Consider the following 23,018-nt stretch of genomic DNA (forward strand, 5'->3'; position numbering starts at 1 on the left):
CAGTACCGGGAGCTGCTCTAAGCTCTCTCCTAGGCGCTCTGCCCGCGGCCGGGCCCGTTTCTCTGTCCGCTGCTGCTCTCGGGAGCCGCTTGGGCCGGGCGGGCGGGGTCCGTGGGTGTCCCGGGACTACAACTCCCGGCGTGCCCTGCTGCTGCAGACGGGACTGTAGATGCCCCAGAACTACATCTCCCGGTGTGCCCCGCGGTGGGCGGATCCCGCACTCCCACCCAGGGGCGGATCCATCCGGGTCCCGCGGGCGGCTCCATCCGGGTCCCGGGCAGTGCTGCGGGCGAGGCGCCGCCATTACGGTGCAGCGGCGGCCGAAGAGCCGGCGGGTGCCGGGGTGGTGCGGGCCGCGAGGCAGCGCCGGGCCCCGCGGGGCTCCGTCAGCAGCTTTCTCTCTTCCCCTCGCCCGGAGCCCCGCAGGCCCGGCCCGGCCTTTCGCGGCCCCTCCCCGGTTCGAGCGGAGCAGTGAGAAGATGTCGCCATGAAGGAGGCCGAGTCCGCGCTGCGCCGCCCCCGCCGGTCTCCCCCGCGGGCCATGAGCCCGGGCCCCCGCCGGCTCCGCCAGCGCCCGTCGTGCCCCCCCGTTGAGGGCCGCTGCTCGCCCGCCTGGGCGCCCGTCGATGCTGCAGAGCTCGCCCGGCGCCGCCCCCGCCTCCGCCATGGACAAGAGCGGCCCCTGCGGCCCCGGAACGGCCGGGTCCTCGGCCGGCAGCAAAGTGCAGCAGCCGCGCTCCGCCTCGGCCGGGCCCGCCGCGGGGGAGTCTAAGCCCAAAGGCGGTAAGGGACGCGCGAGGGGCTGAGCTTCCTCTCCTCGGGCTGGTCGTCTGTCGGGTGGGTTTTGACAGGCTGCGCTTCGCTCACTGCTTGTTCGGGCTCGCTTTTTCCTTCCTCTTCCGCCTTTGTTCCTTGTTTGTGAGCTGCGGTTCCTGCTCTCTTAGACTCACAGCGTGGTTTGGGTTGGAAGGGACCTCGCAGCCCAGTCCAATTCCAACCCCCTGCCACGGGCAGCGACACCTCCCACTGGATGAGGTTGCTCAGAGCCGCGTCCAGCCTGGGCTTGGACACCTCTAGGGATGGGGCAGCCTCGACTTCTGTGGGCAGCCTGGGCCAGTGCCTCCCCACCCTCACAGGAAAACATTTCTTCATAAGGTCTCATCTAAATCTACTGTTTTTCAACTTAAAACCGTTCCTTCTCATCCTGTCCCTGCACCCTCCCCAGCTTTCCTGTAGGCTTTCTTTCAGTACTGGAAGGCTGCTCTAAGGTCTTCTCTGAGTCTTCTCTTCTACCTTTAGGATTAATGCTTTATCTCTATTAGCACTGGAGTAATCAGCTTGACAGCCAAAGCTTTGATTTCACAGTAAGAATATGCTTGCTGGTGCTTATTAAGAAGGAACTTACCTTTACTCTGTACTCAAGTGTACTTTTACGTCTTGCTTAAGGAGGCTTTGTTTTGACACACAACATTCCCCTGATGCTGCAGTTCGTTAACCTGCTCTGGCAGAGTTGGCTTTGTATTGTTTGATCACCTGCCGCGCGAATCAAAGTGTAATGGCAGTGGGTGCAAGCAGCCAGTTCTGCTGACACAACAGCTCCTGAGGAGCCATGGTGGTTCTTGCCTCTTCAAGGTGGGACCTGAGCCGCCTGCAGTGCTCAGAACCTGTTTGGGAGCAGAGTGTTCCTGGCAAACTTGAATTCTTTTTCTAAAATAAAGAAATGGGGCAGTACTGATTAAAACTGGTGATTTTAGTCCTGGAAGTATGTGAAGTGTCAGCAGGTTGCCACAACACCATTGCTGTACCAATTTCCTTCCTCCTCAGTGGTTTCTTCAGCTGTGTTCCTTCAGGTCTCTGAGAAAGCAGCAGTTTATTCCAGAGGGTTAACAAAATGAGTTTCTTGAAGGCATTTTTCCTTTTTGGACCTTCTAAATGCACTCAAATCCTGGGTAACCAGGCTCTTTGCCTGTATTGGCTGACCTTGCGCAGGACAGACTGCAGTGAGTGGCATGGGGGTGGCTCACTCAGAGCTCCCCAGGTTGTGGTGTGATTGCGGTTGTAGTGAAACTTTAACTTAAAATTCAAACACACAAAAAACTTTTTAGGATGAGCTCTTTAGGCAGTCATTTCTGGAAGAACTCTTAACTCATTTGCAGGTTTTCCTGCATCGGCAACAGGATGTGATGTGAGGGTTTTGTTATCCCTAGCTACTGTTGTTATTTTTCAGTCTCTTATTTCACTTTTTTCCCCTTTAATGAAGGGAAGCTGGAGATATTGCGTGCTAGGTATGCAACGGGAGTTTTAGAACCAGATCTTTGGCTTCTGATGGAATAACAGTGTATAAACTTCTCTGCATGTATTGAGAGAGGCACTGTGTGGCGTATTGTTCAGAGGATGGAAATGTCCCTCAGGAAGGAGCTAGAATGGCCAGTCCTGTGGCGTATATGCCTTGGTGTAGAAGAAACAGTATCTGCAGTGAGCAAGGAAATAAAACATCTGTCATTCCAGCCCAAAACAAAAGTGTTAAATGATTTTTGTGGAATGCCACCTTTTACAAGCTCAAAACAATGTCACCTGTAGCAGAGGAGCAGTGAGGAGAGAAATCCTGGTGTGCCATGCTCTGCTGCTCTGAAACAGCAGACTAACTTCTAACTAAAAAACAAACCAAACCAAAACAAACTTGTTTGAAGGCCTCTTTTTTAATAAAACAAGAAAATTTTAGTACTCCTCGTTCAGTAGGAGCAGATGTGTATTTGGGAATATCTGAACTGTAGGGCACTGAATACTGAAATGAGAAGATTCCCTTGTTCAGATTAGGGCAAACGGCCACAGGGCAAATATATGAGTGCAGCTGTGTTAAATTGTGGCTGTGTTTTGGTAGCTGTTGCACGCAGGATGCTGGCAGGCCACCACAGGGGATTTTTTTCTCTTGAATTCCTTATCATTCCGCATGTAGCTGTTGTCCACCCAGTTTCTCTCCTGTTGCAGGAAAGGCGTAGGAGGTATTGTGAAAATCTTGTCTACTTTGAAATGGAAAGTGTTGTTGTTGGACTGCAGATCTCTCAAAAAAGCTGACCTTTGGCATAAGTGACTTTTGCACTGATGGTCTCTGGGTTTAAGTCTTGTCAAGCCATTTAGATTCTTTTCAGAGTTACCTCTTGTGATCAAGACCAGTGGAAGAAACGAAGAAGTGGACATTTGTAAAATCTTGCAGTGGCTTTTGCTCTTTCTCTTGCAGGATACCTTGAAATGGACTAAAGAGGGTACTGTAAGCTCTTGCACTTGTGGAAGCTGAATTCCAGCTGTCTTTCAATCTTGGCCTTGGAACCTAAATTAGACTTGGAAGTTTCCAAAGGAAAAGTTTCTTTGGGTTTGAAAAAAATTTATTGAGGTGCACCAAGAGGAGTTGCATCCCATTAGGATCGGATAAAATAGCTGAGGTGAAATAGGCTTGTTGTTGGGTTTCTCTGCAGTCCTTGAGACCTGATGGATGGCACTAGTTCTTGCAGATGTTCCAGGGCCTTGTTATGATGGGAGCATGCTTCGCTGGGGCGTGTGACTGTGCAGTCACCTCTTACTTACTGGGATGTTTGCAGCAATGGCTTCAGCGTGTTCTCACGCAATTGCCCTGGGCCGTTGTGTGATCCACCACCCAAACCCCTTGTGCAACACAGTTGGCTTCATCTCAGCTGAAACGAAGCAAACAAAGGTGGAAGGAAACTGCAGGCCTCACCCCAGCAGTAAACCAGTACTGCAGCTCTGGGACTGAAGTGTCACCTGGAGCTGCTTTTAGTTCTCCTCTTGCTGGCTCTTCGGAGACATGGGGTCCTCTGACAGAGTGTGACATTCAGCAGGAGAACCACAGATGTCAGGGCTTGCTCCAAAAAGCAAGAATAGCTTTGTTGCTAGTTTTATATGTTATATAGACAGTATTTTTTATAGGTCTGTGTTCTCCTGGAGTGTGGATGGGTGGATACATTTATTATAGGTAAGTTCTCCTTAGGACATCAGGACTAGCTGAGGATGTGAGTGAGGAGTAAGTACCTCACTAGCATTGTTCCTGTTGCTCATTTCTGATTTGCCAAGAAAAGAAGGAAAAAGAAACTCCCAAATCCAAACTTTCTCTACATTAAACTGGAATCTAACAAGATGGGACAGCGGTGAGAGTCTTCCACTTTCCTCCTTGCTTGAGTGTGGGTAGCCCTGTCCTGCCCCTTCATGGGAGTGCAAGGAGAGATGACACAAAGCAGAGAGCTTTCTGATACGTGGCATGGAAGGAATGGCACTGCTTCTGTTTGGGGTAGGGGAAAAAGCGTTGCAGTTTACAAATGCATACTCCAGACTCTCTGTCATCTGTTGACTGATTTCATTACTGCTTTGAGGGACCAGAGTCCTCGTGAGGGTAATTATTCTGGGAAGGGAAGCTTGCAGTCAGTAAAATCAGGTCTGAAGCATTGTTAGACTGTCAGGTAGGGTCATTCCTAAAAAAGGTAAAGAGAGCATCCTTATGAAATGTGAGAGTCATCACAGTGACTCCCAAAGGCTCAAGGAGTTAGTCTGAAAGGACCTGTAATATGACAGGAATGTGTGTAAGCCAGCTGACTGACAAATTTGATGGTGACTAACTTGGTTAAAATGGTAAGTGGTAGGAAATTTTTCTGTCAGCTGCAGGTACAAGTCTTCCTCAATCCTAGGCCTTGTAAGGACTCACTTTATGCTGAACTTCTCTTAAGTTGTTTCTTTCCCCCTGTTGATAATTGCAGACAAATCGCAAAGTTGCTGTAGACACAACAGTCATGGGCCTCTGTAGCATGTTCTCTGAAACTGCAGATTTAAGAGGGTGGGTGAGCTCTAAAGTGACAAGCTTCTCTTCTGAAGAACTCAAGTAGTTGTCCAAACCTCTTCAGAATGACTTAATGTTTGACCAGAGACTTAGTGGTGTGCTTTGTAGCCTCTTCCCTACAAAAAAAACACTCTCAAAAAAGATCCCAGTAATCTTTCACCCAGACGTGGTCACACCCTCAGCCCTCGGCAGCTGCTGGTGTGTTTTTTTCCTGATAATGCTCAACCTGCATTGTAGCCCTGCAAGCTATGCAAGCGTGTGTTTTGAGTTACACATCTGTGGTTCCAATGGAGTTGGTTTAGTCCTGAATTAAAGGCTTAACCTGTTGAATAGCAGAGTAAATTCTGGTGAGCCTGCAAAATGTCTCTGTCACATCATGTGAAGGTAATGACAGTGTCTTTTTACTTGTGTAGCTGTAGTTGCAGGCAAATGCTGCAGTCTGCCATCTGCAAGAACCAGCAGATGACCACAAATGCCGGTCAAACAGCTTTTGTTACTTAACTTATTCTAAACAAGTTGGATTCTCAGTAGTGTACAATAACGTAGACCTCCCAGTTCACTGCCCCCTCTTTTGGGGCATGCAGGTCGGGGAGAGAACTAAAAATAACAAAAAGTGAGACTTTGCGTGACTGTTCTAAGTGCTCGAGTGGATTGGAAGTGGTACTGGGGAAGGGGAAAACTGGTAATGAAAACTACCCGTATGAGTAATACGATAACAAATCCCTGGTGTGTTTGTATCTGGAGTGACTTTGGGGCTGGATGGTGCTGTACACGGCTCGCTGAGCCTCTGGAGTTTTGCTGCCAATCTTATCAGCATAACTGTTAAATAAACTTGGGGCCGCCAGTGGGGATGCTGGGTTAGGTGACAGATAAGCATTCTGTTGTGCCCTTGGGGCAGCAGTGATCTTGCGTGAAGACTGTTGTAGTATTTATTTTGTTTCAGCAGTTTAATGAAGCAGCTGTTTAGACACAGAATGCCCCTTACAAGAGCCCGGCTGCTTTTTCTGCCCTTGAGAGCTTTATTCCTGCAGTATTTTGCTTTGTGCTTTCACCACCATGTACTCTGTTAAGGTCAGTGCGCTTTTGGGCACACAGTTCTTGCTGCATAGATTGGTGGACTTAGGACTTAGATATTAGGTGCCCCGCAAGGCCAGAGTGTTGGGTTTGTGCTTCACAATCAATAAGCATTTGTTGGCCTCATGAAAGAAAAAGGTATTTTTAGAGCAGAATTAGATCTGATGAGGTATTTTAAGCATAGGGGGGAGAACTGAGTGAAAAAGGGGAATGGGATCTTGCAAAGTGGGAAACCTCCAGACAAATGTAGGCAGCAGGATGCTTACATAAGGGAACAATATAAGATAAATTGTGCATTTTCTGAAAATAGAATGAAAAAATTAAGTAGTTGTTTCTGATTTTTGAAGTAGAGCATGAAAGTGTGGTGTTGATGTTTGTCACTTAATGTACCAGTCAACATGCTCGCATCTGGTGATGATGATTCCAAATCCGGATAAAGAAAATCCAGCCATTCTAATAAAAGATAAAGCATAGCAAATACATCCTTCTTTTACACCATTTGACCGGTTCTTTGAGCAGTGATAGGAATGAAAAGGTTTGGGGTGTTGGGAAGATTTGACGTCCTGATAAACACCAGCCTTTTAACCAGGGCCCAAGGCAGTGGCTGAGGTGAACATGGCACTCGCTGTCTCTCTGAGGTGCAGTGCGTGTGGGGAACTCTGAAGCTGCTGGTCTGATCCTTGTTTGTTTTTTTTTTCTTTCAGATGGGAAGAATGCGAGTGGATCCAAACAGCGTTTTAATCGTAAAAGAGAAACTTCATATTCAAAAAATGAGAACTTTTCCAGTCAATACCGTCGCTCCAATTCACAGAAAAGCAAAGCTTTTAACAAGATGCCCCCTCAAAGGGGAGGCAGTGGCGGGAGCGGCAAACTTTTTAGCTCTTGTAATGGTGGAAGACGAGATGAGGTGAGAATTGTAATGCCGTGTCTCCAAGGCCTTCTTTCTTGGGACGAGAGGATCCCTCTGACCTGCCTAGATAGGTCTTCTCTGTTCAGCTCCTGGGCTGGGAAGGGAAAGAACAATAAGAGGTGCTAACATCGTTGGGATGCCAGAGTGAGTGTGAGCAGAACAACTTTGCAACAACAGAAGAGGAGTGCTCTCTGCTCTGAGGGACTTGCAATGACAAATACCATCTGAGAAGGGGGTACCTAGACAGGCCGGGTACATGTCTTGTGAAACAGATGTCCTTCAGTAAAATATCAAGTGATGCAGTTTCTAACTTTTAAGTCAAAGGTTGTGTCTAACCACTTCAATGTACAAATTTGCATGTGATAGTGGCATTGGGAAAGTAATCGTATTTGTGACACCAAGATGGAGTAAAACCCGAATGAAGCTTTTATGCTGCTGTGGGTCTAAATGCTATAGATTGTTGGTGGGTTTTCATTGTTACAGAGGACTCATTTTTCAGCTTCAGTGGATGAGCAACACTGGTCACCTAAATCGCTAACTCTGTCAGACCTCACCCGCTGTCTCTGTTGAATTCTCATTCTTTGCTTCAATATACCTGAACAAGTACAACCTGTGCTGATAGCGGTCCGATTGTGTCACTGGCTGTCTAAAATAATTCCAGGATTTGAACAACTTTCTTCTGTCATTAACCTTGACTACTAGGTTTTTTTTGCCAGCTTTCACTTGTCCTTGTGCGGACTGTTTTTACGCTCTCCTCCTCTTGATCTGTGTGGGGTAAGACCACTCAGCTCTAACTTTCAGGTTCTCATGCACTTCTAATGCACTTCTAATGCTGCACTACTTGATTTGCAGAGCTGGAATGGGAGAAGGTGAGTGAGTGGATGCTGTGTATTCTGTACATAATCACTGATGGGGCCTGGGTATCGACTTGTACTGATGTTTTTGCGGTAAATTCTGGCACATTCTAACAAATGCTGTTGTCTCTTAGGTAGCAGAGGCTCAGCGGGCAGAGTTCAGCCCTGCCCAGTTCTCTGGTCCCAAGAAGATTAATCTGAACCACTTACTGAACTTCACTTTTGAACCTCGTGGCCAAGGAGGCCATTTTGATGGGAATGGACATGGCAACTGGGGGAAAAGGAACAAGTGGGGACATAAGCCTTTCAACAAGGAGCTCTTCCTACAGGCCAAGTGAGTGGCAGACTAGCAGGGCTCTAAGACGTCTACAGAGACACTGAGCTGTAAGGGACCATCGCTAGGGAATTGTGTATGACCTTGACTATTTGTCTTGACTTTTCTGAGGTGAAATTACCTCTCTGTAGTGCTCTAGTGGTAACGACTGTTCTTGAAAGGGATAAAAATATACTAAGTTGTCATCTTTACCCATTTACAGGGTATCTGATGGAGTGAGTCCTTTAGATACAAACCAGTTAGTCTTCTGCTCTAATTTTCTAGCATCACTTGTGAAATATAACCCTCCATTTGGTCAGAACAATGTAGATCCCTTAAGGAAGGCAATTGTTTCTTCAAAAAAAACCAAACCCTGTGTTGCAATGGTAGGGGTAGCAATTGCTGGATCAAAGCTAAAACGAATTTCCAAGTCCCAGAAGCAATTAGTCATGTGGGTCTTACTACTTAAACTGCTGATTATGGCACAGGCCCCTGGGTATGTAGTACAACTCAAATGATGATCAGTACAGTAATCCAGCAGCAGAATTGCTTTCAACTGGAAATACTGGTCGCTTTCACGGAAATTTGAAACATGTTCAGGACTTCCTGTATCTCATCATGTTAAAGATAACAAAAAGTTTTTTCGGCATTGATGTTTCTGTTTTTCCTTGTTGTTTTGTGGCTGCTTGTAGTGTAGTCTTTTAGCAGGCACCCAAATAATTCTAGTTTTGTAAGCGTATTTTTTCCACTAGTGAATTCCCTGTTTTTCACTATATCCCCGATGGAGCTGGCTGTTCCTTACTTTTTTCTGGAAAACAGCTCTGCCTGGCTCATTCTGTAGTTGGCATGGGATGTTGTGTTTCACTGAAATCGGACACACCTGTGTTCTGGAAATCTGATTGTGAATTGAACTCTTTTGGGTTTTGTTGGTAGAAGTTCCTGACTGTGTCCAGCAGTTTTCTGGACAAAGCAGAAGCTCACAGAATCCTATAGGATTGTTCTCAAAGAATTTTTAGAAACAACTGAGTGGATCATCTGTCTCTTTGCCTTTCCCCAGCTGCCAGTTTGTTGTCTCTGAAGAACAGGACTACACAGTCCACTTTGCTGATCCAGATACCTTGGTCAACTGGGACTTTGTGGAGCAAGTGGTCAGTTTTGATGGGCTAGATTTTTTTTTTTCTTCTTAAGAAGCTCAACCTGTCTTTAACTGCCTCTTTTATCTCTCTGATGTTATGTAAAACTCAGCTGTTTTTGAGTTGAGGCCTCTCCTGTCACTCCCACAATACTGGGAAAGGTTTGTCATGGACTATATTATGAAATACTGTTATGACAGGAATAAAGAAGTGCTAAAATCTATTAGGAAAATTAGCAGCTGCTTCTTGCTTTTGCAGATGGGAGCTCATCAAAAATAGTATCTGGCATTCTATAGACAGAGCCCTTGTGGTGGAGATACTAACAGAAAACTTGATCGGGAGTCGATGGAAGAGGACTAGAGTGTTGAATTTTGAAGGATTACCCTGTGCATGAGTGGTCTATCTCACCTAGCAACGAAATGGCAAATCTCTTGAGAGCTGTGGTCAGAACTTTGGGGTTGCCTCAAGTACAAATTTAGTATCTGCCACGACTAGTCTTGTTGTGTGATGTAGTAGAGGGGGAGTAGGCTTACTGTTCCCTACTGCCACAAGAGAGCAGAAACATCTAGGTGCTTGTTGGCAAATGTCTCTGCAACATACAGATGCTACCAAAGTGTCTGACTAAACTAGCGTGTTCATGGAAGTAGGTAATTTCAGTCTCGCAGTTAAACAGGGCTGCACAAGTCTGCTTGTGCAAGTGAGGTGACAGCTCATTTGCTGTCTTCTCAGTGTCTGCATTCAGGTAGTGAAGATGCTGATGAATATGTGATGGAAAACATAAGAGTCAGTTGTTAAATGTAGTTAGAGTAGAAATACCGGATTGGTGGCTTTGCAAGTTATTCTGTGTGCAGCCTGAAGGTATTACTTTAGTTCACAGTGGTCTTAATTTCTTGGTAAATAAGCAGAACCTAAGGAGCTGGGAGGTGAATATGTTAGAATAGATTTTAGAGGTGGCTTATTCTGTAGCACAGAATTTCCAAGTCTAAAACTTGTACTGTTCTTCTCATGTGCCATTTCAGCGAATTTGTAGCCATGAAGTGCCCTCTTGCCCAATATGTCTGTACCCACCGACTGCAGCAAAGATCACCCGCTGCGGGCATATCTTTTGTTGGGCATGTATCCTTCACTACCTCTCTTTGAGTGAAAAGACCTGGAGTAAATGTCCTATTTGTTACGGCTCTGTTCACAAGAAGGACCTCAAGAGGTGAGGGTTTGTATTTAATAAATGATCAATCATTTTGAAGTGTTATTTTTACCCTGCTGACCTCCCTCCTTACATTGCAGTGTTGTTGCTATGGAAACACGTCAGTATGCAATTGGTGATACCATTACGATGCAGCTTATGAGAAGAGAGAAGGGTGTTCTGGTAGCACTGCCCAAATCGCAGTGGATGAATGTGGTGCAGCCCGTTTATGTTGAAGGTGAGTGCATCTGAGTTGCCACCCTGCTCCTAACTGTGACCAGGGCTTGTGGAGGGAGGATTTACCATGGCAATGCCATGCCGTCACCTTAAAATAGAACAGACTACAAAGTGTGGGTTTTAGCAGCTGGAAACCTTAATGACCACATCTTAATAATAAGCTTTCTTCCCACCTGTTGTTTTTAGTAAGGCAAAATTTAGGTGCTCTTTGCCTTCAAGTTACGTGCTGCATTCTGAATCATTGATATTAGTTTGTGTGTTTTGTGTCGCAGTCATTGAGGTGACTCTTGCTGCTTTTGTTGGCTTTTCAGTGTCCTTAACTTTGCCCCTCATTATACAGCTTAGCAAAAACAACTGTCTTTGTGTGTAACCTATTTCAAGGATGTCATCTTCAATGGGGTTTTCATCCTTTTCACTTATCCACTAAAATCTGTGAAGTATGTGGGGAAAATATTCGCAGATACCGCAAACCTATTTCAGACATCTTGTGCCTGATTTCCTCAGCTTTCTCCAGTCAAGTAACGTGACTAACGCTTCATCATCTTATCTGGGACTGAAGAAATAACTTCATTTAGCATTGCTGTTTTGTGGGCTGTTGTGGCTCACTTCATTTTGTAGTTGTATTTGTGAAAGGCCGCATGCATTTAATCTCTCTGTATAATTCAAGTTTCCTGATGTGTGCTGGGAATCCAGCAGGCAGGGTGCGTGCTTATGTGTTCCTCGGTATTTGAAAGTAAAGAACTTTAAATCCTTTCATAAAACAAACGAAAGAACAACTAGGGGACCCAAGATCATTCTGAGCCAGGGCAATGCAGCATCAACTTGTTGTTCAGTGAACCCTTGGGGAGCAGCGGCCGTACGGACTGTATTCGTAAGTGCTGCTATGGTTGCTGTATCATTTATAGTTAAGATAAGCTCACTAGTAACAAAGAAGAGTACCTTTTGATAAACTTGCAGTTCTTTAGACTATTTCTACTGTGCTTCTTGTAAAGACCTCATAATAATGTGTTCCATGGGTGTTGGATATATACAGGTTTATGAATGAGTTTGAGACAAATCAGAGGTCACTGCAGAACTTGCCAGTTGCAGTATTTTTGAGTATATAGAGAAGAGGAGGAAGCTGCAGGCTGCATTGTTTCAGAAATTTTTGACCACCCAAAACGTCTTAAAGGTGATGCTTCCACAGCAAAGAAGTCTGGACTGGATTTTTTTTTTGGATGTGGAGCAACTGACTGGTGTAGTGGCAGGATGAAAGTTGAAGATAAATTGCTGTGTGGGGAGGTGTGTGTAGCACGGCCGGTGTGTGGCACCAGCTTGTCATCAATGGTAATACACAGAGTCTGTATCAAATGCTTGCTAAGTGTTGTCCACCACGCAGTGGTTTAACTCACAGAATTGAGGAGTAACAAAACTTTAGCAGATACAACAGTTCAAAGTGGTGCCTCTGCATGTGATATTAGTGATTTACTGCTCCTTCTGTTCAGATGACGAGCACAGTCAGTATTCAAAGCTGCTTCTGGCATCCAGGGAGCAGGTCTTGCAGCTGGTGATTCTGGAGGAGAAGGCGGCATTACTGAAGCAGTATGAGGAGGAAAAACACACGCCAGAGGCTTGCTTTATTGAGGCGGCTATCCAGGAGTTGAAGGTGAGAACCTCTTTGGGAGCTTGAAGTAACTTTACTTTTAAGAAGTGTGCTGAGCACCCACATAGGTGGTTGTATGTGATAATTCTGGTGTCTGTGCTGTAGATCCTAGCAAGGTGGCGGTTTGCTGCTCAGATAGCATTCTCCGTCTTGGAGGAGACGATAGCCTTTGGACCCCATGTATTTGGTGGGATGTTCAAGATAGAGATGAATGGTTTTCTCTGAATGGTATTCCTTCCTTCAATGTCAGGGAGTTCTGCCTTCTAAGGAAGATGTGGTTTCCCTTTTGGATCCAGCAGTTTCTGGGATAACTTCTCTCACCTGCAGACTATTCCTTTTTGAGTCTTTAGGTGTCCTAGAGTGGGTGTGCTTTTCAGTAATGAGGAGGAGAGGCCCCCTCTTCGAGGGTCCGTCTTTGTCACAGATGAACTATAGATCCGTGAAATCCTGAAGTGTGGGACAGGGCTAAAGCTAAGTATGGTGACAGTTAGCTGGCTTAAACAGGAGATTAACCCCCGTTCTCTTTGGGTGACCTGCAGGAGCGAGAAACGGCACTTTCTGCTGACCAGGATAAAAACAATGGTATTGCCGGAATCAATGCTGCTGTGGAAGAATTGGTCCTAGAAAGCTCCAAGGCTGTGGAGCCTGTAGTTTCCCAAGAGAAGAAGGTGGGTGAAAACTCTGCTCTGACAGGTCTTGTTAGTACTTAATTCTGCCGCTTTCTGCTGTCGTGTATGGTGAAGTGGTGCCAGAGGGTTTTCAGAAATGATAGTCATTTCAAGGAGTTGATATGATACTAACTGTATGTTCTCACTGTGATAGTGTGGCATGGAATATCTCTCAGCATTTGATGAGGAGCTCGTGGAGCCTTGCTCAGATCTGGCAAGTTCCTTTTCGCCTCCAGTGGAAGCAGAAGAGGCAGTGCTGGAGGAAGAGGAAGTACCTGAGGTGGACACCGCAGGGGAACCTGATGTGAACGCTACAGAAGAACCAAATCCAGCTGAAACCAGCTACCGAGAATCTAAAGATACAATTAGCAGTGGCCATCTTAGCAACTCTCCTTTCTACTATTTCTATCAAGGTCAGTGTCATGAGATCCTGGTGTTACGGGGGCAGAGATGCCGCCTTTGGGATCCTCTTGAGGAAGATGTTTGTCACCGCGTTAGATGCGGCTAAACCCTGTGAAGTAAAGCCCCCACAGAAACTCAGAAAAGAGCTTTAATTTTTATTACTGGAGAATGTTCTGGGGTGGGGAGAAGGGTGTTAAAAATGAACAGGGAAAGAGCAAATGATGGTATCTTATCTTCTAGCGGAGGATGGACAGTGCATGTATCTGCACCCTGTCAATGTCCGGTGTCTCGTTCGTGAGTACGGCAGCTTGGAGAAGAGTCCAGAGAAGATAACTGCATCTGTAGTGGAGATAACCGGCTACTCAATGACAGAGGTAGTCATTTTTTCTTCAGTTGACCCTTTTTTTAGCAGATTGATCATGGTGGCTGATAGGTGAGACATTTCTCTTTAGGGATAAGAGATAAGTGACTGGGTAGGCATTGCTGGTCTGTGTCAGGTGCAGTACCTTGAGCTGCTTTTGATAAGTAGCTTGAATGAGACAGATCATCATCTTTCTCAGTCTTTTCCCTGCCTGTGTCCTGAGCAAACAGTTGTGTCTGAGAATCAAGGGTACGGGTGGGATGTTATGAAAATAAAGAGGGTGGAAAGAAGCTTCAGTGTTTGAGATGGAGTGTAAGGCAGTGAAGTTCTGGAAGAGGGGATGAGTCCTGAATTCTTTTGCCTCAGGTAAAAGACAGCTGTAAGAATTGGCATGTGCGGTAACAACTATATATAATTCTTAATTCATGTTTAAGAAAGAAGGTGCTCAAATAAGAATGAATGCAGAGGTGGTAGGGAGTCTTAAAGTTTTTCAGCTCTGCAAGGATAAATACAAAACTGAACTGCAACAAGCTGAGCAAAGTGGTGGTCATTGGTCCATATAATTTTAAATGTAAAAAATTAATTTGGCCCAGTGTAAAAATAAATGCATCAGAGGACTGGTATTGTAGAATTTTATTCCAGTCATGTTGAGTGAGACGAAAGGGTTAACAAGGAAATTGGTAGCTGAGCTGGAGTAGCTGCATCCAGTGACATAGTTGCTGGAGATCTTGGAGCATTTGGTTTCTGACCTAGAACCTCCTGCATGTGTTTTTAGTTGATAAAGTGGTTATTGTATCACTGCTGCTATTTTTTTGTGTTTGATTTGATGAATGATATGCATTCTATGTTTCTAAGCTATTCTTTACTATATTTCCACGTTTGTTGCGATGATATATCTGCTCTTTTTTTGATAGGATATAAGACAGCGTCATCGTTACCTCTGTCATTTGCCACTCACCTGCGAGTTCAGCATTTGTGAACTGGCTCTGAAGCCACCCGTCATCTCTAAGGAGACTTTAGAGTTGTTTTCAGGTTGGTATAGCTTTTCTAGTAGTTTCTGTCACATATCTGTGAGGGTGGAGGAGAAATAGTTCTTATTAACCCTCAATGGCAGAAAAAAAGAATGTAGCAGCTTTACTCCTCTTGCACCGACTGTCTGGCTGCTAGACAGAAGAACCCCAATTCACTGTTTTATGGAGAGCACTGATGCAGAGAATAGAAAAGCCTGACTGCTTGGGAGAGCTTATATTATCCATAAGCATATTTTGTTATTAATGTGTTGTAACTGAATATGTAGTTCTCAAAGCAGGAGATAATGTTGCCAAAGTATTAGTGTGGGTTTTTTGACATCCAGTGCTGTGCATTGCTCCTAGATGACTTGGAAAAGAGGAAACGTCTGCGGCAGAAGAAGGCTCGTGATGAACGGCGGCGTGAACGGAGAATTGAGATAGAGGAAAACAAGAAACAGGGCAAATGTAAGTCCTGATTGAGCATAACTGGTGGATTTCCAGTCATCTTTAGTTGCTGAGCTGATTTCTTGAGTTGTAGGATGAACTCTTAAGGCCTTTAGTTTGTAGTGCTTGCCTGGAACAAGATTACAGGCTATTAGAAACAAGATATGTAAAGTGAAAAATATAAGCTGTTTTAGTCAGGATGTTAAATGCGTTATGCAGTTCCTGCGCACTTGCACATTATGGGAGAGATAGAGGGGACGTGAGGGCACAGCTGTCTCCATGTTGTATTTAGCTCTCAGGATTCTGTTTTTATAGTAATCACAATATAGAGTGAAGAGGGAAAAAGTGCCTAGGAACTGCTTCCATCCAGCAGCAGGGCTATACTGGTCTCTAAAGTAGCGGGTGGAATGAAAATTGAGTTGGCACCTCCTAGGCTCTTGATAAAACCTGAGTATTGATAATATTCCCCCACAATGTGTAGTGCTTTAATTTAAAACCTCTTTCTAGATCCAGAGGTCCATATTGCTTTAGAGAATCTGCAGCAGTTCCCTGCTTTTACCTCTTGCCCTGGAGAAACTACCAGCACTGATCATCAGAGCTTCTGTCTGTCTCCTCTTGGCAGAAGCCCTGTGTTTCAGACAGGTGAGCCTCTGGAAAAACACCTCGCATCCAGCTCTTGTTCATTGTTGTGGGATCTACTGCTCAGGTCATCATGCTAAAGCTTCTTAATACTGATCAAAGACTGCTTCTTTCCTAGATTGCCTATGAGATTATGCACAAAAGACTGATACAGCTAAAGAACATTCTGGTCCCGTGTCTGCTTTTTACTACCTTTACTTCACTGACATTGATCTGCACTGTAGTTACCCCATCTTTAAATCTTTGAGGCAGAAAAATGGAAAAAAAAAATCCCGAAAAGGGAAGAGAAGTGTGTATGCCAGGAAAACGCTACTGGCATTTTTTTCTTTCTACCCTCTCCATCTTCCTCACCATGTTACACTAAAATAAAACATAGTTGCTGAGCACTCAGTTGGGTTGTTGCCCAGTTGTGCTTTACCAAATGTTTTATCTTGCAGTTCATAAAGAGTATTAAATAGAAACTATTCTTAAATGTCGTTCTTGCAAAAAAACCCCAATACAGACTCCCAAAAAACCCAACAACACCCCAAAATAAGCAAAGAAAAACTCCAAATGAAAAAATTTAAATGTCCTTTAATTAAAAAGATGTCCCACTGTGTAATTAATGGATGGAACTGATGAGATAAAAATGCATAAGATAAGAAAACTTTCTGTTTCATCCTGATAAGCAGCATAATGAGTGACTGCCAAATGTAAATGGCTTTGATAATCTGCCTCTTTGTCTGTAGAGTCTCTGTCACCTGCTGCCAGCCAAGTCAGCCCATTCCTCTGTGGGAGTTTAGAAGAGGAGTCTCCCTTCCCTTCCTTTGCCCAGGTAAGCCATGTAGCACAGTAAATCTTGACAGAATTACTTGTGTCTTAGTTGGCAATCAATCTGAGAACAGAATTGCTTCCCCGCAAAAACAGCGTGGGATAAACCTTATGGAGACAACATTGGGTTAGAGTGCTTGAAGGGGTTCCTAGGTTTTCTTGCCAGTCAGGGGATCTGCAGGGTTGTTCTAGTACATGGGATTTAATTGCATCTTATGACTTTTTTGATAGATGTTGAGAGTTGGAAAGGCAAAACCAGAAACGTGGCCCAAACCTGCTCCAAAGGCAAGAGGTAAGAAAATTTGATATTACTGCTTCAAGTTCTTTTGTCTGTCTCAATTGTAACTTCACCAGAAACATCTGCGAGTATGGAGGGACATTGGCTCTGTGAAAGTTTTACATAGCCTTCTGCCTTTCAAGGCCCTTTCCTTCTTCCAGATGAGAGCACTCTGGCACCCCCTGTGCTGGCAGATAGCGATGGAGAAAGTGACAGCTCTGACCGTGTACCTGTGCCCAGCTTCCAGAATTCCTTCAGCCAAGCTATCGAGGCAGCCCTCCTGAAACTGGACAAACCGTCCACAGCTGATCATTTATCAGGTAAGAGGTGGGGGGAGGCATGAAAAATTTCTGAAGTGAAAAAAATGGAATATTCCTTCTTCTTTCTTTGGGAGACATGAGAGGAGCAATTTTGGGGACCACAAATTGGCCACAGAACTGTTGAACATTGTCAGGTTGTGGCTCTGAAAAGCTTGAGGCTTCTGTTAGCTTAAAGCAGCTCTTTTAGTGGGAGCCGAGATCAACTAGCAAAGAGCCCTGTTAGGACAAAGACGGCTTCTGACAGTCGTGCTTGCCATGTCTTTACTGGAACTTAATTTAAACTTTATCTCGAGGAAGTTCAGGTTGTATGCTTTTAAACTAAGAGTACCCAAGCTGCTGAACTCCACCTAAGCATGACCAAAGTGTCAAGGTAAGCGCTAGCTTCAATTTAAAATTAGGGAATCTGAAACAAACTGAGATGAACTTAAACCTTTAAGCCGTCCTGATAAAGCTGATGTATAGTGCTCATTTGGGATGTTCAGCTTTGGCTTCTGTTTGGAGACTGCACTGAATGAGGGAGAGTTGGATGGCAGGGCTTAAGAGTTCAGTAAAATGGAGCATCGGCTCCAGTTGTAGTGGGTTTTGGACATGGATGAAAGCGATACCTGTCGGAAAGGCAAACTGCTGCACATTTACAGTCCTAGCATGTGCCGTTGCAACAGCAACTTTAGAATCAGTTCAGCGTGTTTGTGGGTGTGTGCTAGATGTGATGGAGTCTCCCTTAGTTTGTCTGCAGTAATTGTTTTCGTTAATATTAAACTACCTGATGCTCTGTGATGTGGTAGGGAGCATTGCAGGCCTGTAGAAGTCATTTAGGCTAGGGAAGACCAGTTAATTGTTTGTGTGACATTCCTGTTCCCTGAGAAGAATGACAGTATTATTTTAATCCTTCACAGAGGAAAAGGGGGGCAAGAAAAGGAAGAAACAGAAGCAGAAGCTACTGTTCAGCACCTCTGTTGTTCACACAAAGTGATTCTGCTATTCAAGAGAAGTTTCCTCTCCTGGTTTTCTTTTCATTTTGCTTTGTTTTGCTGCTATAGTTTAAGTATTTAAATTTGAACAGATTAAACTTGTGTTTCCAGGGCTTCTAGGGGGTTCAGGAGGAAACCATGACAATATATATTGAAGTAAGATCTTTTGATTCCAGCTGCTTAATCAGTTTATATTGAAACAAAGTTTTGAAAGAAACAACCCAGAGACAAGTCAGCCAAGGCTTCTTGCCTGTGCCAAGTTGGTTCTTTTGGCCTAATAAGCAGTATGAAAGTCTTTACAGGTGTGTGGCACTGCCAGAATACTGCAATATTACCTAAGTGAAGAGGCAGAGAACCTTTATTTCCATAGAAGTATTTGTGGGCAGAAGTCCATCTGACTGTGACAGTTGTGCTGTTTCAGTAAAGCTGTCAGACTGCTCGCTAGAGAAAGTGGTTTCCATTGTGCTGGAAATGGGCAGAAGAGTTTCCTGGCTTTAGAGTGTTAGCTGCTATATCCGTTCTTTTTCTAAAGAGCAAGAATTCCTCCTGTTCTCCTGGCTTGGAAAGATTTAAAGCTGAGGTGAATGTAAAGCAGGGAATTTGGTTATCTGGTTTTGAAGTGACTCGATATGTGTGTTTCTAAGTGCGTACTGGCACTAGCGATAGAAGGAACCTCCTGGCTTCTCTCAGTTGTTCAGCTCTGTTTGTTTTGATGGGGTGAGTGAGCCTGCTCATTTTTGGTTGTTTTTTTTTTTTTTCTTTTGCTAGCCATGGGCTACACATTATTTGTAACCTGATCATCTAGAATAAACACTCCACCGTAGGGCTGTCGGTAACTCTTGGAATCGTGCTTTGACACTGACTGCTCTGGAATTGGAAGAACAACTGCTAGATGGAGTCTATAGGGAACTCTTAGCCTCCAGCAAGAAACCGGGGTGTCTTGTACTGGGAAAAGGACCTGTAACCGCTTGGTTCTGGGATGTAAACTGATCTGCACTAAGCACCTCAGGCTATAAAATGTCTCTTCTGGACCCCCTTCCCCCTTTTTCTTTGGGTGGTCACATTCTGCACTGCTTGTGGTTTGATTTGAGCTAATGAGTTTGTCGAATAAAATGAGCTGTAGGTGTAACATACCAGTCGAGGCCAACAGTTGCAATAAATCACACATGCACACGCACCAACGGCACTGCCCCCTTCCTGAACAGTAACCCAGCTCCACCAGCGTGGAGCAGGATACCCCATGTAGGAGCATGGACTCCAGTCTTTCTTTTCTGCTGACAGAACCCGCATCAGAGAGCTGTACAGAGCACCACCGCTCGGTGCGGACTGACAGGTGTCCTCTGCCACCTCCACCCCCACCAGTGCTGTGCCTGCATCCTCACAGTCAGTGTGCTCTCTCCCTCTGATGTGGCTGGTCTGAGCGAGGAAGCCCTGTGTCTGAGACTCTTGGAGGCAGGATTTCCAACTCCATGGGTAAATTCACTGGTTGTGTCCATATTTTAAAAGTTTATATCAACACATTGGCTTGATTTCAAAGCTCCACATCATGCCTGTGCTTCCTCGAGGCACTTCAGCCTTGTGTGCGTGGGAAGCCAGTACCAAGGAGTGCATTTCACAGAAGTTGGTATGTGGCTGTAAGCCAGAGACGGGGGGGACAGGAGAGGTAAGGAGAACCTCAGCTGCCCTGGGAGGACAGAGGAAACACTTGCACAACATTCTTTGAAAGCAGCCTGACTTCACACTTGGCCACAATTAACTACAGTTGATGGAGAGAGTACAGCTTGTGGAGAGGCCAGAGGAACTAAGACAAGATGCCTGAAAGCAGTGACACATCTTGCTGTTAATGCTTTATGTGCACATTCAAAAATGAGTGGTGAGGGCAGAAAAAGTAACTAAGGATTCAAGCATGCAGTTGACTGCACGCACAGTATGATTATTTCCTGTTTGTAACAGTCAGTTAAAGCCATGGAACAGGAATAACTGCTTAGTGTCTAACCAGCATCTGTTGTGTTCTATGATCTTTACACATTAATAGTCAATTTTTCTTTGCACTGGGAAGAGAGATGGCATAGCTGGAGCTGGTGTAACTCACCTCCACGTCTCACAGGCACTAGAGCAAGGGAAGCGATGCTGGCAAGGCAGACTCCCTTTGCAGGGCAGGCTCCACGGGACAGCACCTTTGAGTTGTATCTGGTTTTCCTATGGATTCAAGAGATAATACCAGCAACGCTACTTTCCTGTAACTGATTGGTGTAAACTTAATAAATATCTAAGCAGTACTTTGTACCAATGAGTTTTATAAGCCTTACAGTTCTACCTCGCATTCAGTCATCTGCTCCTGTGTACAGAGCTGGTGCTTTAGTGACTCAAGGAAGTGCACAGCCCGGTGATAACAGCTGCACATGAAGAGGAGGTCAAACCCAGTAAAAAGTTAAATGCTTTTTCTGTACTCAAGGAGAAAAACTGCATTCCTTGTCCATACCAAGTGCCTGAGCCTTGCTTCTACCTCAGCATGAAGATCACACTGAGCTGCTACGCTCCTTAGGAGCACGGGGGGCTGATCCTGGGGTGGAACAGGCCAGTGACCTACTTCAGTTAAACAGTTTTTTAAAAAAAATTTATTTAAGAACACTTGGAACAGGGGAATAATGTCTAAATACAGAGATGCTTTTTCTGTCCCCTGCTTGTGTAACATTGAAGATAACTGGCAACGCCTTGGTTACACAAGTACAGGACAGAGGTGAACAGTAATGGTAACATTCAGTCTGTCTCTGTGCCATCATCATCTTCCTCGTCTCCACTTTTAGACGGCTCTTCTGTAAGGGAACAGCTCAGCAGTGACTTCTGTATACACCGCCTGTCCTCTGCAATAGAGAGCAACGCGGTCATTACTTTATCTCTTAAACATTGGAATATCCTCCACTTCTAAGGAAAGGAGCATTTCTCAGTTCAAGAATTCATAAGTAGCCCAGTATTCCCTTACCCCTCCCCCCTGGGAATTAATGCCACATTTTAGGAGAACATCTGGAGGAACTCACCTTCATTTGTACAGTTTTGCAATAACAGCAGCATCTGTCTTCTGTTATACTGAATTAGAAACTTCTGACATGTTCTTATAGTACCTGTAGGAGTCATAGAAACAGTATGTGAATCTACAAACTCAAGTGTTTCAGAGCTGCCAGTGTATTACGATCATTGTATCGAGCGACAAAATGCCCCAGGCAACAGCTCTATTAATGCAAGTGCAAAGAAGTTACTATAGACTTTTCTGCACCATGGAAGTTAATCAGTGGAATAGTGATTTCTAATAGGTAGTGCCCATTCTCTGCCCCAGGTGGTTAATTTTTAGGACATGGATAATATTCTACTTTGAAATTATATTTAAAAAAACACCAATGTAATACAGTATTTGATATACTGGTTTTGTGTTAAAGGCAGTAAAGATGCAACCAAAATTCATGAGAGTTTTGACAGAGGACTGCTGGTGCCCATTTTCTTATTTAAATCTGCTAGAAGTTGCTCAGTTAGTGACACATAAGATGCATTTGTTGCATCCGCAGCAGTAAGATGGGGTCGTCCCATCTTAGCAGGTTGGGAAGGTAGGGTTAAGCTCCACAGCCTCCCCCCAGGTACGGCACTAGGTGGCTCAGGAAGTGGCTGACCTCCTATGTGCAAGGTGTTGAGGACGCAGGGGTAGCGTTGGTTCCGGCTCTCCAGCTGCCTCACGAAGGGGAGCGCGGAGCAGAGCAGTCCACAGGCATCCTTGCGGCACCGCAGCAGGACAACCCCAGTGTAGGCATTGAGGTACTTCACTGTGGGGACACGCACAATCACAGAACTATTTTGCTTGGAAAAGACTTTTAAGACCATTGAGTCCAACCCTTAACCCAGCACTGCCAGCTTCACCACTAAACCATGTGCCTAAGCATCACATCTACACATCTTTTGAAGGCCTCCCCGGATGGTGACTCCACCACTTCCCTGGGCAGCTGGTTCCACTGCCTTTTGGTGTCAGTATCGCGTCTAAATCTCCCCAGCCACACAGCTTGAGGCCATTTCCTCTCGTCTTATCGCTTGTCACTTAGGAGGACAGCACCCACCTCACTATAATCTTTCAGGCAGTTGTAGAGAGCAATGAGGTCTCCCTTCACCCTTCTTTTCTCCAGGCTAAACAACCCCAGTTCCCTCAGCCGCTCCGCATAACCCTGTTCCCCAGCCCCGCTGCCAGACACGCTCCCGCCCCTCAGGATCCCTGTACCAAGGGGCCCAAAACTGAGCCCCGGGTTGGAGCTGCGGCCTCCCCAGCGCAGGGGTCGATCCTTTCCCTGCTCCTCCGGCCACGCCACAGCCGATCCCCGCCGGGACGCTCTCGCCCACCTGGGCCGCTGCTGGCTCTCCCGGGGCGGGTTTCCAGCCGCGGTTCCCCGGAGGGATCCCCACCTGTGAAGGACACGGAGACGCAGCCCAGCCCGTAGTCCCCGTGCACGCGCCCCACGGCGTCCCTGACGGCCAGGCTTACGGCGCGGTCCTCGATGCACTGCCGGCACCGCGGCTCCTCCGACACCACCTCGCACAGCACGTACCTGCGGGGCAGCGCGGGGTCAGGCACCGCCGGCGGCACCGCGGGGCTGCTCACAACGAAACCGCCGACCACCCCCTCACCTGTTCTTGAAGCGCACCATGGCGGGGCCCGGCCCGGCCCGGCCCCTGGGCCAATGGCCCCCTCGCGGGGGCGGGGGAAGAGGCGGGACTTCCGGCCCCGCCAGCCGCTGGGCCAATGGCCCCCTCGCGGGGGCGGGGGAAGAGGCGGGACTTCCGGCCCCGCCGGCCTCCGCCAGCAGGAGTGATGGGGTCCGTCCGCGAGGGGGCGCGCGCGCGCTGGGGGTGCGGGGGTCGCTGAGGGAGAGCGCACAGGGCTGAGAGGCGC

At 46.1% G+C, this 23,018-nt stretch overlaps 2 protein-coding genes across 4 annotated transcripts; one reads left to right on the forward strand and one right to left on the reverse strand.

The window, feature by feature from the left end:
• The first annotated feature begins 265 nt into the window (after positions 1 to 265).
• RNF10 (ring finger protein 10) lies at positions 266 to 19,092 on the forward strand. 2 transcript variants are annotated; one of them, XM_054082290.1, is made up of 17 exons: positions 266 to 783; positions 6,622 to 6,824; positions 7,816 to 8,015; positions 9,052 to 9,142; positions 10,147 to 10,331; positions 10,412 to 10,548; positions 12,032 to 12,192; positions 12,729 to 12,857; positions 13,012 to 13,270; positions 13,500 to 13,633; positions 14,535 to 14,652; positions 14,994 to 15,095; positions 15,582 to 15,716; positions 16,442 to 16,527; positions 16,755 to 16,815; positions 16,944 to 17,120; positions 18,017 to 19,092. In XM_054082290.1, the coding sequence occupies exons 1-17, from the start codon at positions 627 to 629 to the stop codon at positions 18,091 to 18,093; spliced, it is 2,412 nt and encodes an 803-aa protein (XP_053938265.1). In that variant the 5' UTR covers positions 266 to 626; the 3' UTR covers positions 18,094 to 19,092. The 2 variants fall into 2 exon arrangements, with proteins under 2 accessions (XP_053938265.1, XP_009564820.2); XM_009566525.2 differs by having other exon boundaries at positions 267 to 783; positions 16,962 to 17,120.
• On the reverse strand, positions 18,014 to 22,841 carry POP5 (POP5 homolog, ribonuclease P/MRP subunit). Of its 2 annotated transcripts, none has more exons than XM_054082293.1 (5): positions 22,754 to 22,841; positions 22,532 to 22,674; positions 21,754 to 21,903; positions 21,130 to 21,213; positions 18,014 to 20,955 (listed from the first exon to the last, which is right to left on the reverse strand). In XM_054082293.1, exons 1-5 carry the CDS (start codon positions 22,771 to 22,773, stop codon positions 20,852 to 20,854), a joined length of 501 nt encoding a protein of 166 aa, XP_053938268.1. In that variant the 5' UTR covers positions 22,774 to 22,841; the 3' UTR covers positions 18,014 to 20,851. The 2 variants fall into 2 exon arrangements, with proteins under 2 accessions (XP_053938268.1, XP_053938267.1); XM_054082292.1 differs by having other exon boundaries at positions 22,469 to 22,674.
• Positions 22,842 to 23,018: the final 177 nt, after the last annotated feature.

The sequence above is a fragment of the Cuculus canorus genome, chromosome 17 (genome assembly GCF_017976375.1).
Source record: "Cuculus canorus isolate bCucCan1 chromosome 17, bCucCan1.pri, whole genome shotgun sequence".
NCBI lineage: Eukaryota > Metazoa > Chordata > Aves > Cuculiformes > Cuculidae > Cuculus > Cuculus canorus.